General features: G+C 35.8%; 1 protein-coding gene across 1 annotated transcript; it reads right to left on the bottom strand.

The window, feature by feature from the left end:
• LOC125665841 (uncharacterized) lies at nt 1-7,410 on the bottom strand. The gene is made up of 5 exons (XM_048898739.2): nt 7,228-7,410; nt 6,209-6,291; nt 5,106-5,211; nt 3,142-3,248; nt 1-215 (listed from the first exon to the last, which is right to left on the bottom strand). Exons 1-5 carry the CDS (start codon nt 7,331-7,333, stop codon nt 42-44), a joined length of 576 nt encoding a protein of 191 aa, XP_048754696.1. The 5' UTR covers nt 7,334-7,410; the 3' UTR covers nt 1-41.
• Between the last annotated feature and the right edge of the window lie 7,650 nt (nt 7,411-15,060).

The raw sequence follows: 15,060 nt of genomic DNA, 5'->3' as shown, positions 1-15,060 counted from the left end.
TAGTCTTAGGAGTTTATTGATCTTTAGATTGTATGACATTGTTATTCATAGTTACAGGATCCTAGCTCTCCCCAGGTGCACTGGCCTTCGTCGTTTCGCTTACAATAAGCGTTCTTCGAACACCAGTCATCCGGAACATTACATTCGTTTTCAGTGGCTGCCGGTAGTTTTGGGGCATTAGGGACACCCCTTATTTTGTCATAATTGAATTTTATCTACAATGAAACAAAATACAAATGAAAGAGCAAGAAATATTTACCCAATTATATGATCCCATTTGCTGCGTTTTATATCATTCTTTGGCCGACGAAAACAAATCCTGTGTTTATGTCAGCTAAAAGTTGAAGCTATTCGAATACGCAATTTTCGAGATTATAATAGCTCTTCTATGATGGCGGTACATTCAGTAGGCTATTTAACACCTGGGTGGGTACAGGGTATATACTTATATAATAGACTGGTTATGTAGATGACAATAAATGCATGTTTCTATATATAAAACCGTGTAATTTGCTTACATTAGTCGGTGGAAAACATTTCGCATATAACGATCTAGTTTGCCAATACAACCTATCATTGGGTGAAATGCTGTCTGACGTATTTCACATTGATTGTTAGGCCGTTCTTGGCACACAGATTTTGATTACGTATAACGTTTACCTGATCAAGATATAGGGCTCACGGCGGGTGTGACCGGTCGACAAGGGGTGCTTACTCCTCCTAGGCACCTAATCTCACCTCTGGTATGTCCAGGGGTCCGTGTATGCCCTACTCTTTATTTTGTACTGCTTATAGGAGTTACGAGATTGATTACTGTTCTTTTATCTTCACCTTTCATTAAACTTACCATATCAAAGAGAAATTGTTTGAGTTAGGCCGTTTAATGAAATATGTTATTCTCATTCATTCATGTTCCTGTGGGGATCCAGGTAAGAATAGGTCCTCAGTATCCCTTGATTGTCGTAAGAGGCGACTAAATGGGGCAGTCCTTCGGATGAGACCACAAAAACCGATGCCCCATGTCACAGCAAGTGTGGTACGATAAAGATCTCTCCCTGCTCAAAGGCCGTAAGCGCCGAGCATAGGCCTAAATTTTGCAGCCCTTCACCGGCAATGGTGACGTCTCTATATGAGTGAAAAATTCTCGAGAGAGACATTAAACAATATTCAATCAATCAATTAACATTTCCTCTTCGATACGGCCGATACACTTAGCAGGGAAAGTGGTAAATTGCTAGTTTCGTTTGAGCTATTTCATTCTCAAATACTCATAAACTTACAATATTTGAGTTTAATTTTGGATCGGTTGTTTTTATAGCAGCTGATAACCATCCTTTCGGCAATATATGAAGGCAACTATAAGTATGTACCCATTGCGTATGGATCGACGAAAATATGTTTTGCGTCTCACCGTATGTAAGAGTTCAACAGGAGACAACTATATGGCAACTAAGAAAGAGAAAAGTTACTAGCATAAAATGTATTGCAGTATGTGTTCATCGCATATCTGACAATTAAGCAAAGGATGAAAAATTGTGAAGAGTGATCGATCTCATATATAATGTCTGAATTATTGCTGCTAACGTAATCTCTCAACGTCACATACGTCAACGCCCTCAAAAACTATGAAAGCTAAAGAATTGCTTCGACTACTTCTGATTTAAGACTGCTGATTTCACCATTGTGAAAATCTATTTTTACGAAGAATAAGTACCCCAAAGAAATTTGAATAATGACCGAAAATACTAACACTTCTATTCAATAAATAATTCCTCCCCTTTTGTAGAAATGTGCCCCCTGTAGGATTTTGACACAAGGGGCTCATTTTTATTTTTGATAATGTGAAAAAACGACCCTGTAGAAAAAAGACACGGTCTTTATATACACTGTATATAATTGATTTTGCTAGGAAATATTTTGACGTTATAGAATGTTTTGATAGTGTATCGATTTACAGAATAAACTGATGAATACATGTTACCAATCGAGATACACAACTTTTGAAGCTACGAGTTTTCGGTTCGCATGCGACTTTAATATTCAAAGGTGTGTCTCGACAAATATGTAGTTGGAAAAAGTGTTGTTTTTTTGTACATCAGAAATATGAAATGGAGATGCAAAAATCAGGCGATGTAAGACATCAACTACGCAAAGGAAAAGAGCTGCGCTGTAAATCGTATGTTTTTATAAAGGAGTGTATTTGTAGCTTTTGGTATATATTACAATATTTCCCCAGAGAAATGTTAACCTGTCACCAGAATGTTTTGTTTTGTTTTTAAAGGGTGCGATTCTAAGATTTACCCTGATCCATCACCAACTTGCTCCTCAATAAAGATTAGGTGGAGGGGGGGGGGGGGAATTCCACACATATTAGTGTTGGGGGGGGGGGTTCCATAGTCAAACACGACCCCCTCTCCGGATGTAGAAAAATGATTCCCGGTCTTTGTTGTATGTAAACTTTGGACCCCTAGGTTCTGCTTGGCTATCGATGCACAATATAGAGGACAAATTCCGAGCTTAAAATCACAATTTAAGCATTTGTCATATGGCTATATTTACATTCACTGAATCTTTTCTCTTATATTTCCTTTGAAATTGACATTACTTTTATCCTACAATGAATGTATGTTTGTTGCAAACTAGTACGATCCGGTTTTCTAGGACCACCTAGCTGTCTGCATAATCATTACCAAATATGTAGCGTCATCAAGCTCAAAGGGTACATAGGCTGTTCCGTTTAACGTAACAAATGGGTCAACCATATGATATTTTAGAACTTAATTCTAGTTTACATTTTTTTTGAATACATGAAAATATGAATATAAACAATAAAATGTCTTTCTTTGTTGTTTTATCGGGTAATGAAGATAGCAAACATTGCAGAAAAAATTGCCAGGTTACACAGGCTAAGCATTTTTTTTTTTTTTTTTTTTGCTACAATGCACATGTACCTTCATCACTCGACGAAACAACAAAGAAAGCATTTCATTGTTTATAAATAATAGAGAGCACACAAAAATCTGTCGTATGAGTAATGCATTGCACGAATAAGCCAACATATGAATTAATGTATATATACATACATGTATTATTTTGTGAGCAAACGATAGAACAAATATAAAATACAGCACTACTACTTACCTTACAGCTACAGTCGTATTTAGTCGTCATTCTCATTTTATCGTCGTCACTGACCATGTCGATTTTTTTGTAAGAAACAATCTTTACTTTGTCATCCCTTTCTTTAGCTAATGAATAAAAAGTTTTCTAATCGATGAACACATTGAGTAAAATGTAAAGATCAAATGGCACTCACTAGACGGTTATATTACGCCCAGTTTTACCTAAAAATTAAAACTACATTTGGATACACTGTATTGATATGCATATAATGGCCTCACATTGCGTAGATCTATCATCATCAATATAGAGTAATACAATTCAACTGGGACGTTTTTAAACGTGACTTTTACATATCTAGCACTGTAACGCATGGGAAACGTACAAAACATAGTTTTTAAATAGATGCATTAAAGTCAGCATTTCGCAGATTCTATGGTCGTTATAACGATCTAGTTTGTCAATACAATATATCATTGTTTCAAATGTTGTCTGACGTGTTTCATACCGATTGTTAGACCGTTCTTGGCACACTGAATTTGACTACGGATGATCAAGATATACAGTGTATACGTAGGGCTCAAGGCGAGTGTGACCGGTCGGCAGGGGATGCTAACTCCTCCTAGGCATCTGATCCCACCTCTGGTATATCCAGGGGTCCGTGTTTGCCCAACACTCTATTGTGTATTGCGTATAGGAGACTTTACGAGATTGATCACTGTTCGTTATCTTCACCTTTCATTGAGATGTAAACATTATTCTAGTAATAAAAAGTGAAGATCTTAACGAACAGTGATCAATATCATAGCTCCTATAAGCAATGCACAATATAGAGTTGGGCAAACACGGACCCCTGGACACACCAGAGGTGGGATCAGGTGTCTAGGAGGAGTAAGCATCCTCTGTCGATCAGGTATCAAATTTTGTAGGTGGATGAGGGAGATCTATCAAAACCATAGATCACGTGATAATTTTTATAAACATTGAATACATCATAAAAACCCAAAGCATGTGTGAAAACAAGTGTTCTTTGCGCTTTGTTTGATTTTTATGCTACTGTGACGTCAAACGTTTTTGTCGAGTTGATTCAGATCAAATGATGCAATTTTGCGACAGTGTTTCTTAATTAGATAATGTAACTGAGCAGATTCAAACTTTCATACTATTATAGTTTCATTTGCTCTATGCTGTTATGGATTCATATCATCACTTGTTAGTTAGTTTGTTTGTTCGTTTTTGTTGTTGTTGTTATTATTGTTGTGGCTGTGCTCACACAGATGAATACATCTTCGTCCTTTTTCTTGAATAAATTATGTTAGTTTTGTCATTTCATGACATCATAATGCGAACTCAAAATAAAAGACATCACAGAGTCTTCCATATCTGCTTCATATTTGGATATTTTACTGAATATAGATGTCAACGGCAAATTAACAGTACAACTTTACAAGATGACTTTAGCTTCTCCGTCGTCACATATTTGTGTAGCAATATTCCATTATCATCTGCATATGGTTTTTCAGTCTTTCAATTGATTCGATACGTGAGAGCACGTTCTGCGTATGATTACATATATACACATGATGTACTAAATACTCAAATTTTGTGGCGGAGTGGTTAGAACATCGCGCTCAAAATCACACGGCCTCTCACCTCTGTCGGCGCGGGTTCGAATCCCGCTCGTACCGGTAAGTGAGAAAGTTTCCCAGTTTACTTTCGGAAGGTCGGTGGTCTCTTCCTAGTTACATTGTATCTGGGTTCTCTCTTCCACCAATAAAAACTGGGGGCCATCAGATAACTGAAAAATTGTTGAGTGTGGTGGAAAACATCAATCAATCAATCAATCAATTACTACGTGTTAGTCCATAACTTGGACTTTCAAATGGACCCCTAAAAATGCATTGGGTGGAACCCATGGAGAAAATTTCTGGATCCGCTCATATACATGTGGCTGCGCTCCGTCAACATATTTGGTATTAAATTACCGTAAATCAGGTATGTGGTATCTGGTTTTAGAATCTGGCGTCCACAGGAATGATATGGTCCATCTCCGTATATGGTATCAGTGGCTAATTTTTCCTTGATATCGCCCTAATTATCAGAATAGATAACACATTGTAGATTATAACAAGTCACTGGGTACGTATAATACAAACATATTCAAACAATATAAACAAATTAAGTCCACTGTAAATTTCTTTTTAGTGAATTGGCATTAGAACCTAAGCAAAACAAACTTCTCCGCCAACCCCCAACCCCCCCCCCCAAAGAAAAAGAAAGAAAGAAAATGAAGTGACCACCAGTCTCAGCGTTTGAAGCATGAATGTAAATACGTATATCTATTAGAACAAAAGACAAAACCGGGGTTTACGTAAGAAATGAATCTTACAATTATTTTCTTGATGGCGGTATCATACTAATAAGGAAAATTGGATGGAAAACGTCATCAATGCGCGTAATACTTAGTACATTGATGAAAAAGTTTTCCGTCCAATATTCCCTATGATACCACCATCAAGAAAATAATTATAAAATTCATTTCTTATCATTCAAATATTTTATAACATTGAGTTTGAATTAAATAATAAAACATAATTCTGTTTTCAAATTCATACGACGCATTAATACATAAGATGAAGTCAAAATAAGGTTTTCTTTGATGCAGAAATCAAAAGAATTTTTCAGCCAATTAAAATCGCTGTTAAATGATACTCAGTTCAGCGTCTCAATGTAAGTACATGTAGTTTACTCCGGATATATTGAAATTCAGGGTTCATTATATCTAAAGTTCGATTTAACAATGTTGAACTATATGAACAAGGTTACTGGTGATTTATTTTTACTTCAACATAACAGATAGTTCAATATAAGCGACTTTAGTGAAGTAGACTGTATAAAACAATAAATAGAAGTTTTGTTGTTATTATTTGTGGAGATGACGGTCCCTTGATAAGAAAATTGACAAGAAAAATTAATTTTTTTTACAATGCAAACGTCCTTCATTTTCTCAATAATGACAACAAAACTACACTTCAATGCTTACTTATCCAGCCATATGTAACCCAGCAAGAAAACAGTACACCCCTACCTTGAACACGGTGTGGATGTAGATCTCATACTTGTAGTATAAACCCATCAGATTTTTCGGGGATTTGACTTCCGCTTCAAATGCTTATATGTAAAATAAAGCAAAGCAACAGCTACACATACAATATCAGCATTAGATAATGAGTCTAGTATTTAATTAAAGTTCTCGTCCTCCACAGGCACCAAATATTACAGCATGGAAAAGACGAATGGTCCGGTGTACATTTATGTGGGACTTTTTTTTTTTAAAGCAATGCACATTCTATGTTGTTTCATAGGATGCATTGCTAAATACGCAATATTTTAAAGATTTTTTATCCCCCCCCCCCCACCAAAAGAAAAAAAATTGGTTGGTCATTTTGTATGGTGATACCAGGATTTAGAACCGTGATCTAACTTTTCATTGAAATATATACATAATTATATAATATTTTAAAATTTAGCTATTTCTAATGACGAGCAGTTTCAAAATATCTGAAATAAATCATATATATATATATATATTAGTATGTATCATTTGTGTATTTTATATATATATATATATATATATATATATATATATATATATATATATATATATATATATAAAATACACAAATGATACATACTAATTTAGTGACTTACACAATGATGAAAAGAAGTACTGACTTTTATCGAACCCAGTACTAATGCTTTGCAATCTAATTAAAATTAGATGTTTGATCCGCTCGCGTACTCGCATACACGAGCGGATCAAACATCTAATTTTAATTAGATTGAATGCTTTGTAAAATACAAATAGCACGAAAAACATAGACAATATTAAAACATTAACATATCGCTTTAGTATTGATCCAAATCAGAGACATTTATTACCAGTAGATAGAGATTGAGAATTTATAGGCGGGTCCGTCGTATATTTTAAGCGGTAAACACGCCACCCAGGGAGCTATTTGTTTTCCGTCAAAATGGATAGGGTGTGTGTGAAAATAGATTTTAAAAAATAAAATAAACATTCTAAGTAGATCGATAACCCGTTACCATAATCTGCATAGCAATAGTTCTGTTGGTCGACCCTGGGGATCCACGTGCAGCCAATGGTCACAGCAACTAAAAGCGAAACAACCACGAGTCTACAACACAACATCGTTATTAACGTTAATCTAGGCTCGAGAGTAAGTGGGTTGGTGTCTGGTGCTCACAGGTTTTTATTCAACTGGTAAAATCACGATCATGTACCAGCTGGTACCACCTCTCCGACCGATGCATGATAGATCATTCACATCATTGTGGTACTTTTAAACACGCTAAACTGAGCAATCTGTTTCATGAAATACCTGTTATGAAATGTAAAATCAAAAACCAATATAATTAAGATAATGTGAATTAACCTGTAAATTAAGATAATGTGAATTAACCTGTAAATTTGCCGTAAGTGGCTATAAGCCTGTCATCATTTTGTTTTGATCGTATATGCCTCTAATCCAGAAGGGGGAGGGTGGTGGTTAAAACTAAGATGCCCAAGGGTCACAACATTCACCCGAGTCCAGCTGTTCTCCAGAATACTTTAAAAAGATTTCTCCCTCTCTTTATTCCTGTGAAAAATTGCAACCCCATATTGGTAGGGGTAGAGCAAACACTGACAAAAATATACAGATTTATCTTTATACTAGTGTCACATATAACAAGAAATGAAGATTTTTGTATTCTATTTTCGCATAAAACATACAACTATGAAATAATTGCCTCAAACTCCAAGGTCAAGGTCACAGGGTCAAAATGTTGATACCCACGGAAAAGTCTTGTTACAAGGAAAACTCATGTAAAATATCAAAGCTCTAGCACTTACTATTGAAAAGTTATTTGCAAGGTTAAAGTTTTCAAAAAGTAGGTCAAACACCAAGGTCACAAATGTTGGTACCCACGGAAAGGTCCTGTCACAAGGAATGTTCATGTGAAATATCAAAGCTCTAGCACTTACTGTTTAAAAGTTATTAGCAAGGTTAAAATTTCAGACAGAATTACGGAATGACAGACAGGACAAAACAATACCCCCCCCCCCCCCCCGATCTATCTCGGGGGCGTAAAAAGTAAACTAGACTGGAATTCTAAGGATGAGGTGTTAGTGAACAACCCCTAACACTGAGAACAATGCTTATGGTTCTCTCTGTGGTTATAGAGACATGCGATACGCCCCTCCAATTTTTTGAAATGTTAGAAATTTTTTGACATTAAATCATTTGACGGCAATGCAAGAATAAAGAGATATAATGCATCAGCCGTGCGCATTTTTTTTTTTTTTTTTTTTTTTTGGTGCGCTGTAAATCGTTTTTTTTTTTATAAGGGGTGGATCTGTAGCTCTTTAAACTGTCCTAATATTTATTTTTTTTCAAAAGAGCTACAGTTCTGCAGCTACATGTATACAAATATCCTTTCATGTCGTTCGTTGCTGTTTACTGGATTTAAAGAAAATTAAAAGATAAAACGTCTGCTCCCATTCTTTTTCTATTTCTTTTCTAATCAAATGAGGGATACATAAAGAACTAAAGTATGTTTGAAATGTGTTAACTTGTAGAAGAGTCATTCACAATCGACTAATGCCTGCCTATACATGCAATTGTAACGACACCCATCTATCTATAGACTGTGCATACCAATCAAATTTAGGCCGCATTTCGGTGTAAACCAGTATTTCAGAGGATCTCACATTAAACTCCACGCTATATATAATAAGTTTAGCTGTCCAGAGTAATCACGGTAATGCAGTGCTATGTTTCATTCATTTACGTTCCATTGTTATTGGGGGGGGGGGGGATTGATCCCATTAGATACAAGGTTTATACAATAACACTTGAGTAATGAGCTCTTTCAGTAGGCCAAGTCAGCTGTTCAGTCAGTTTTACATACGTATATGTATACGGAGAAAGTAGTCAATTCCAGAGTGTTAAAATATATTTCATTGCGAAAATGTATCATTGCTACAGTCCCTGAAACATTCTACTTTACCATTTTTCCGTTCGCTCACCGTTCGTTCAGCGTGCGTTCACCGTTCGTTCAGCGTGCGTTCAGCGTGAGCTCTCCGTTCACAGTTTTGCGTTCAGCGTGCGCTCACCGTTCGTTCATCGTTCACAAAGCGTTCAGCGTGCGCTCACTGTTCGTTCATCGTTCAGTCTTTTCATTGTCATTCGAAACACCAAAGTGAAAGGAACAATCTTGATAGCAAGGCGAAAATGAAAATTGAACGTGTGCGTAAGAGTGGAAGGATACTTTCTCACTATATCAGAAATTTAATTTTGAAGTACAAAATGTCAGGATTATCCACTGTGAATGCCGAAAGGTTCATTTGAGCTTTCGTTAAAAACAATTCTAAATGAGAGACGAATATAAGAGCTTGTCGTTTGAATTTAACCCAAGTACAAAAAATAAGGCAGTTTCATGTAATGAAAAGCTCTTCCCCTGTGTTCACGATTTAGCATTTACAAGTTCGGGCACAAATTATTATAATTATTTTGCATTGCTTGACAAACAAACGATGCTACATAATGTACATTGTACCGTATGTACGTGTCAGAATGTCAAATTGATATTGCTATTTTTACACCTATATTTATGAAAGTCATTGTCAATAAACTTATATTTACTACTTTTGCCAAATTTGAAACTTTTGTAACATCCTTAATGCAAAGATGTAATTGTTTATCTGGTACGATTTTGCATTAGCCTTTAAACATTCTACGGGTAGTTCAGTATAATAAACAGTTTTATCTACATTAAATATATACAAATATTGCACGATCTAACTGCAATCTATGGTCACATCAATAATAAAAATAGAAAGTTTTGTACTGATTGTTTCCTCGGGTCGATGTAGCTGCGACAAATGAATGACACAAAATGTAAGCAGGAATATCTAATACTGTTAGGAGTGTTGAGGTGTTGACACAGGGTATACCGTCCGTATTGTTTGTTTACTGCATCTATCTTGACTCCTTTCCGGGGTGTTTGTTAATTACAGGTATCCCAAACGATCGAGCTCGTAAAGTTTGAAGCCATACATGAACACCTGTTAATTCTGGATGTCACTACACATAATGAGACTATAGTGTTTTCCTTTTCACATGCATTGTTTATATATTATACCCATGCATTAAATGTATCTGTACATGTAATGGTATACACATTGTACATACGAAATTTGCTTTTGTTTGTGTATGACTGTTGCGTGTATTAATGTACAATTTGCGATAATTTCATGAAATATATACATGTATACTCGGTACTTGTACAAAAATAGATTACATTGAATATATCCAGAACCGTAAAATATGCTGTATCACGATTCCGGTTTATTTAATTTGTTATTAATTCATAAAATAAACATGTACATGTATTTTATTACTTGATTATAAAATAAGTAAAATCCCAGGGAAAAATCTGAAACATTCCGAGTAAATAGATCATTTTGCGTTCAGCGTGCGCTCAGCGTTCGTCCATCGTTCACTTTGCGCTCTGCGTTCGCTCACCAAATTGCTTTCACCGTTCGCCCTGCGTTCGTTCACCGTTCGCTCTGCGTTCGTTCACCGTTCAAGTGGGAAAGAAGAACGTTTCAGGGACTGTATTATCAAATGATTGATATCACAAAATGTACAGATAAATGATCAGATCTCACGTTTGCGCGAAATCAACTGTCCGTGTTACATGTAGCGCAGTAGAAACAAAACTCATTCAAAGTTTAGATATATCACACATACTAAGAGTAAGGTTAACAAGAGGCCCATGGGCCACATCACTCACCTGAGTCACCTTGGTCCATATCAGAAGACTTTCCATATATATTTGCATGTAAAACCATAGTCCCTATTATGGCCCCAACCTACCACTGGAGGCCATGGTTTTTGCAAACTTGAATCTACACTATGTCAGAAAGCTTTCATGTAAATGTGAACTTCTTTGGCCCAATGGTTCTTGAGAAGAAGATTTTTAAAGATTTTCTCTATATATTTGTATGTAAAACTTTGATCCTCTATTGTGGCCCCATCCTACCCCAGGGGGCCATGATTTGAACAAACTTAACTCTGCACTATGTTAGGAAGTTTTCATGTAAATATCAGGTTTTCTGGCTCAGTGGTTCTTGGGAAGAAGATTTTTAAAGATTGTCCCTATATATTTGTATTTAAAGCTTTGATGCCCTATTGTGGCCCCATCCGAACCCCGGGGGCCAGGATTTTAACAAACTTGAATCTGCATTATGTCAGAAAGCTTTCATGTAAATATCAGCTTTTCTGACTTAGTGGTTCTTGAGAAGAAGATTTTTAAAGATTTTTCCTATATATTTGTATGTAAAACTTTGATCCCCTATTGTGGCCCCATCCGACCCCCGGGGACCATTCTTTTAACCTGAATTTGCACTATATCAGAAAGCTTTTATATAAATCTCAGCTTTTCTGGCTCAGTGGTTCTTGAGAAGAAGATTTTTAAAGATTGTTCCTATATACTTGTATGTAAAACTTTGATCCCCTATTGTGGCCCCATCCGAACCCCCGGGGCCATGATTTTAACAATTTAGAATCTGCACTACCTAATAAAGCTTATCTATAAATTTCATCTTTTCTGGCCCAGTGGTTCTTGAGAAGAAGATTTTTTAATGACCCTACTCTATTTTTACCTTTTCTTGATTATCTCCCCTTACCTAAGGATACTTTGTGCCAACTTTGGTTGAAATTGGCTCAGTGGTTTTTGAGAAGAAGTCAAAAATGTTAAAAGTTTACAGACGGACGGACGCCGGAATACGGGTGATCAGAAAAGCTCACTTGAGCTAAATATGTTTTAAACTTGTAATATAGCTAGGCAATATTCTGAATATATCGTCGGTGCACTAGGCGTGTTTTGACAGAATAACTCCCATTATATAAAATGATTGGTTGATAAATCAAGAAACAGGTGTTTACGATCACAATGCAGTCACCGGTCGTCACTATGGCAACAGATGGGAGAGGAATCATCCTGCTAACCTTAAATTAAATCATTCATCATTAAAATGTATGGTCCTTTCGATGTTAACTTTCATTTCTAACAGATTACCATACAACAGCACCTTGCAGCTGAACACTTATCAATGACATCTATAAATATTTTCATGAAGTATGCGGCAGTTCATGAACGTTTTATTCTGGATCTCATACTACCTATCGGGTCCAGTCTCTTACTTGTACATACTTGCAACAGAATAGAGGAGGGATAAGACTGCGCGTATATTCAAGAAATAAACTCTGAGCAAGGCGATATAATAAAAGCTACATTAACGTAATTTAACGCAGGGAACACCTTGGGCCATAAAATTTACTGAGATTTGCTCAATTCTGATTTATATCACTTATGAGAGAGGGCGTATTACTTTTCCATAAAGATGGGTGAACTTGGCGAACAATAAGTCTATTCATGATTGGACACCAGTCGCGAATCGGGAGTTTAAAATCCGCATTGATTGTACCTGTAGTTACAATAGATACAGTACCATACTAAAACGATGTCCAAAATATTTAGAATTAAAAACAAATATACAGATCATACGTCGAAGAAGAATATTTAATCAAAATCATCATCAGAATTTGTTTCACAGGCAGCATCATGTACATGTATATCAGACATTAAGCGGTTTTTAACACACACATAATTACACTGACGCCTGGAGTACCCAAGGTACCAAATGACACTGCATATATATGCTCGCAACATCCAACAGTACGAACTCCGCATTTCCATTGACAATGATGTGAATGAGAAACTTCACGTTTTGTGGTGTAAATCAAATGTGGAATAGCGTTTTCTGTATGGTGCAGTATTAATGCTTTGATTTGGATTCAGTTTTCCCCCAACTATTGTTTTGAACAGCGTTTACAACCTACTGGTACTAATATACCGAATATGATAAAGGCATCAGTTCTCGCATCGTTTGGTACAACTCTGAGACCGGTTTTACAGTTACAGAACGCACATTTGATGTTAGATTTCCCAGCAAATACAAATGGGACAAAAACAGACACTTGATTTAATTTTGTTTTTGTATTGAACTGTAGTTCACTGTGCCTTTAGACAGTCCACACTGGTTGCATATTTGGTTTTCTCATGATCTCTTTATGTAACTTCTTAAGCATTGTTGAAATTGTACTCTTTACCTTTCCTTCAAATTGTTGTTTACAACATCCATACTTCACAAAAGGCCCCATTCTTGTTTACGATGCATGTTGGAATCAATAACTTGTGATTATCATTAAGACAGCATGCAATGATTAAAACTTAGCATAAAATGCCAGAGACAAATGATTATGGGAAGTCTGATAATTCATATAAAAAAAATAATAGGTAGGAAAAATTGGTATTCGAACCACATTTATGCAATCTGGGCCTGTCGAAAACTTTCACCGAGACCTCCGCTATACCACCTCAGCTATCCATCTCATTACATAATTTCGAATTTCAGGCTATGTAATGTAACCCGTCGTGGACATAGTAATTTTCTTGATAATACGACAAAAGTTATATATACAAGAAGTAATTTTTTTTTTCATTGAGTGGGTCAAGTCTCCATACTTTTATTTACAAAAAACATTTTACACCTGAACATGTACTAACATATTTTACTCAGTTCACAATGGAGACTTGGCCCACTCCATATGAAAATCTGCTTGGAAAAGTCAAATTTATTGTTATTTTGTGCATTTTTCGCGTATACGTGATTTTAAATAGGATTTTTTTCAATGTTCCTTTAAAATGGGCAAATCGAAAAAGCATTTTTGGAAAATATGGATTGATTGTTGTAACTAGAATGTAAATTTTTCTTTTTCTGGAGAGTTTCAATTTTAATTTGATATATGTCCTTCTGTGGGTTCTCTGCTCAATAAAGTCACCCATCTTCTTTCGAAAAATGTACTTCCTGCTTTTTCGCAAATTTTTAAAAATGTTTCTATTTTTCCGCAAAGTAATCCAGGCATGATATTTGCGGAATCGTTATATATTTTTTGGGGAATAGTAAAAAAATTAAAAAACTAAACAGTGAAACCCACTCGTCTGTGAAGCCTGAAATATCGTGTTACATATTGTCTGCAGGTATAGTTACATATTCCGTGCAAAATCAAACGGTTAAATCTACATGCATTTGCCCATCTTTCAATTCAGATGCATTATGTTTTGTAATTGTTTTCATGTGAACTGTCGTCCGAGTACACATAATGTAATCGAACTAAATACATGTAGCTAACACCCCCCCCCCCTCCCCAAAACTAAAATAAATAAATAAAATCAAAATAAAAAATCCGGAACATGGCTTAGATTCTCAAAAATAGGGCACCGCTAGACCAGTACATGATACGCCCGCATACATTATTAACCCAGGAATTTGAACAAGTAAGAAAGGATTATCCAGAAAAGGATTTCGTCGGAGTTGCAATTACAATGTATTTTGCATTAAACAAATCCAAGTCCAAGGGTTGTACCTTGAATTGCGGTTACAGGGGGTGCCACGTTATGAGGCAGTGGGTCCAGGGCGAAGCCTGGTGGGGGTCCAGGGGGCAAATCCCCGGAAGCTCCTGGATTTTATGGGGCTTGAAATATTTCTCCTATTTAGTTATTTGTACTATTTTCTATCATTTTGATAATGTGAAATTAATAAAATGACTCAAATTTTAAGGTGGTTTTTTTTGTTGTTGTTGAAAAAAATCAAGTTCTCCCAATAAAGTAATTCAAGAAATCAAAAAATTTTGTCATTTATTTCTCCGGGAGTGGAAGAAATTATTGTTTCTTTTATCATTTAGTACATTTTCCGAAACAAGATGCTTCGATTTACCTTAAATTTGAAAATTTATGGGAGGGGGGGGG

Source organism: Ostrea edulis, chromosome 10 (assembly GCF_947568905.1).
Source record: "Ostrea edulis chromosome 10, xbOstEdul1.1, whole genome shotgun sequence".
In the NCBI taxonomy this organism is placed as follows: domain Eukaryota; kingdom Metazoa; phylum Mollusca; class Bivalvia; order Ostreida; family Ostreidae; genus Ostrea; species Ostrea edulis.
This window is presented reverse-complemented; position numbering and strand designations above follow the sequence as displayed.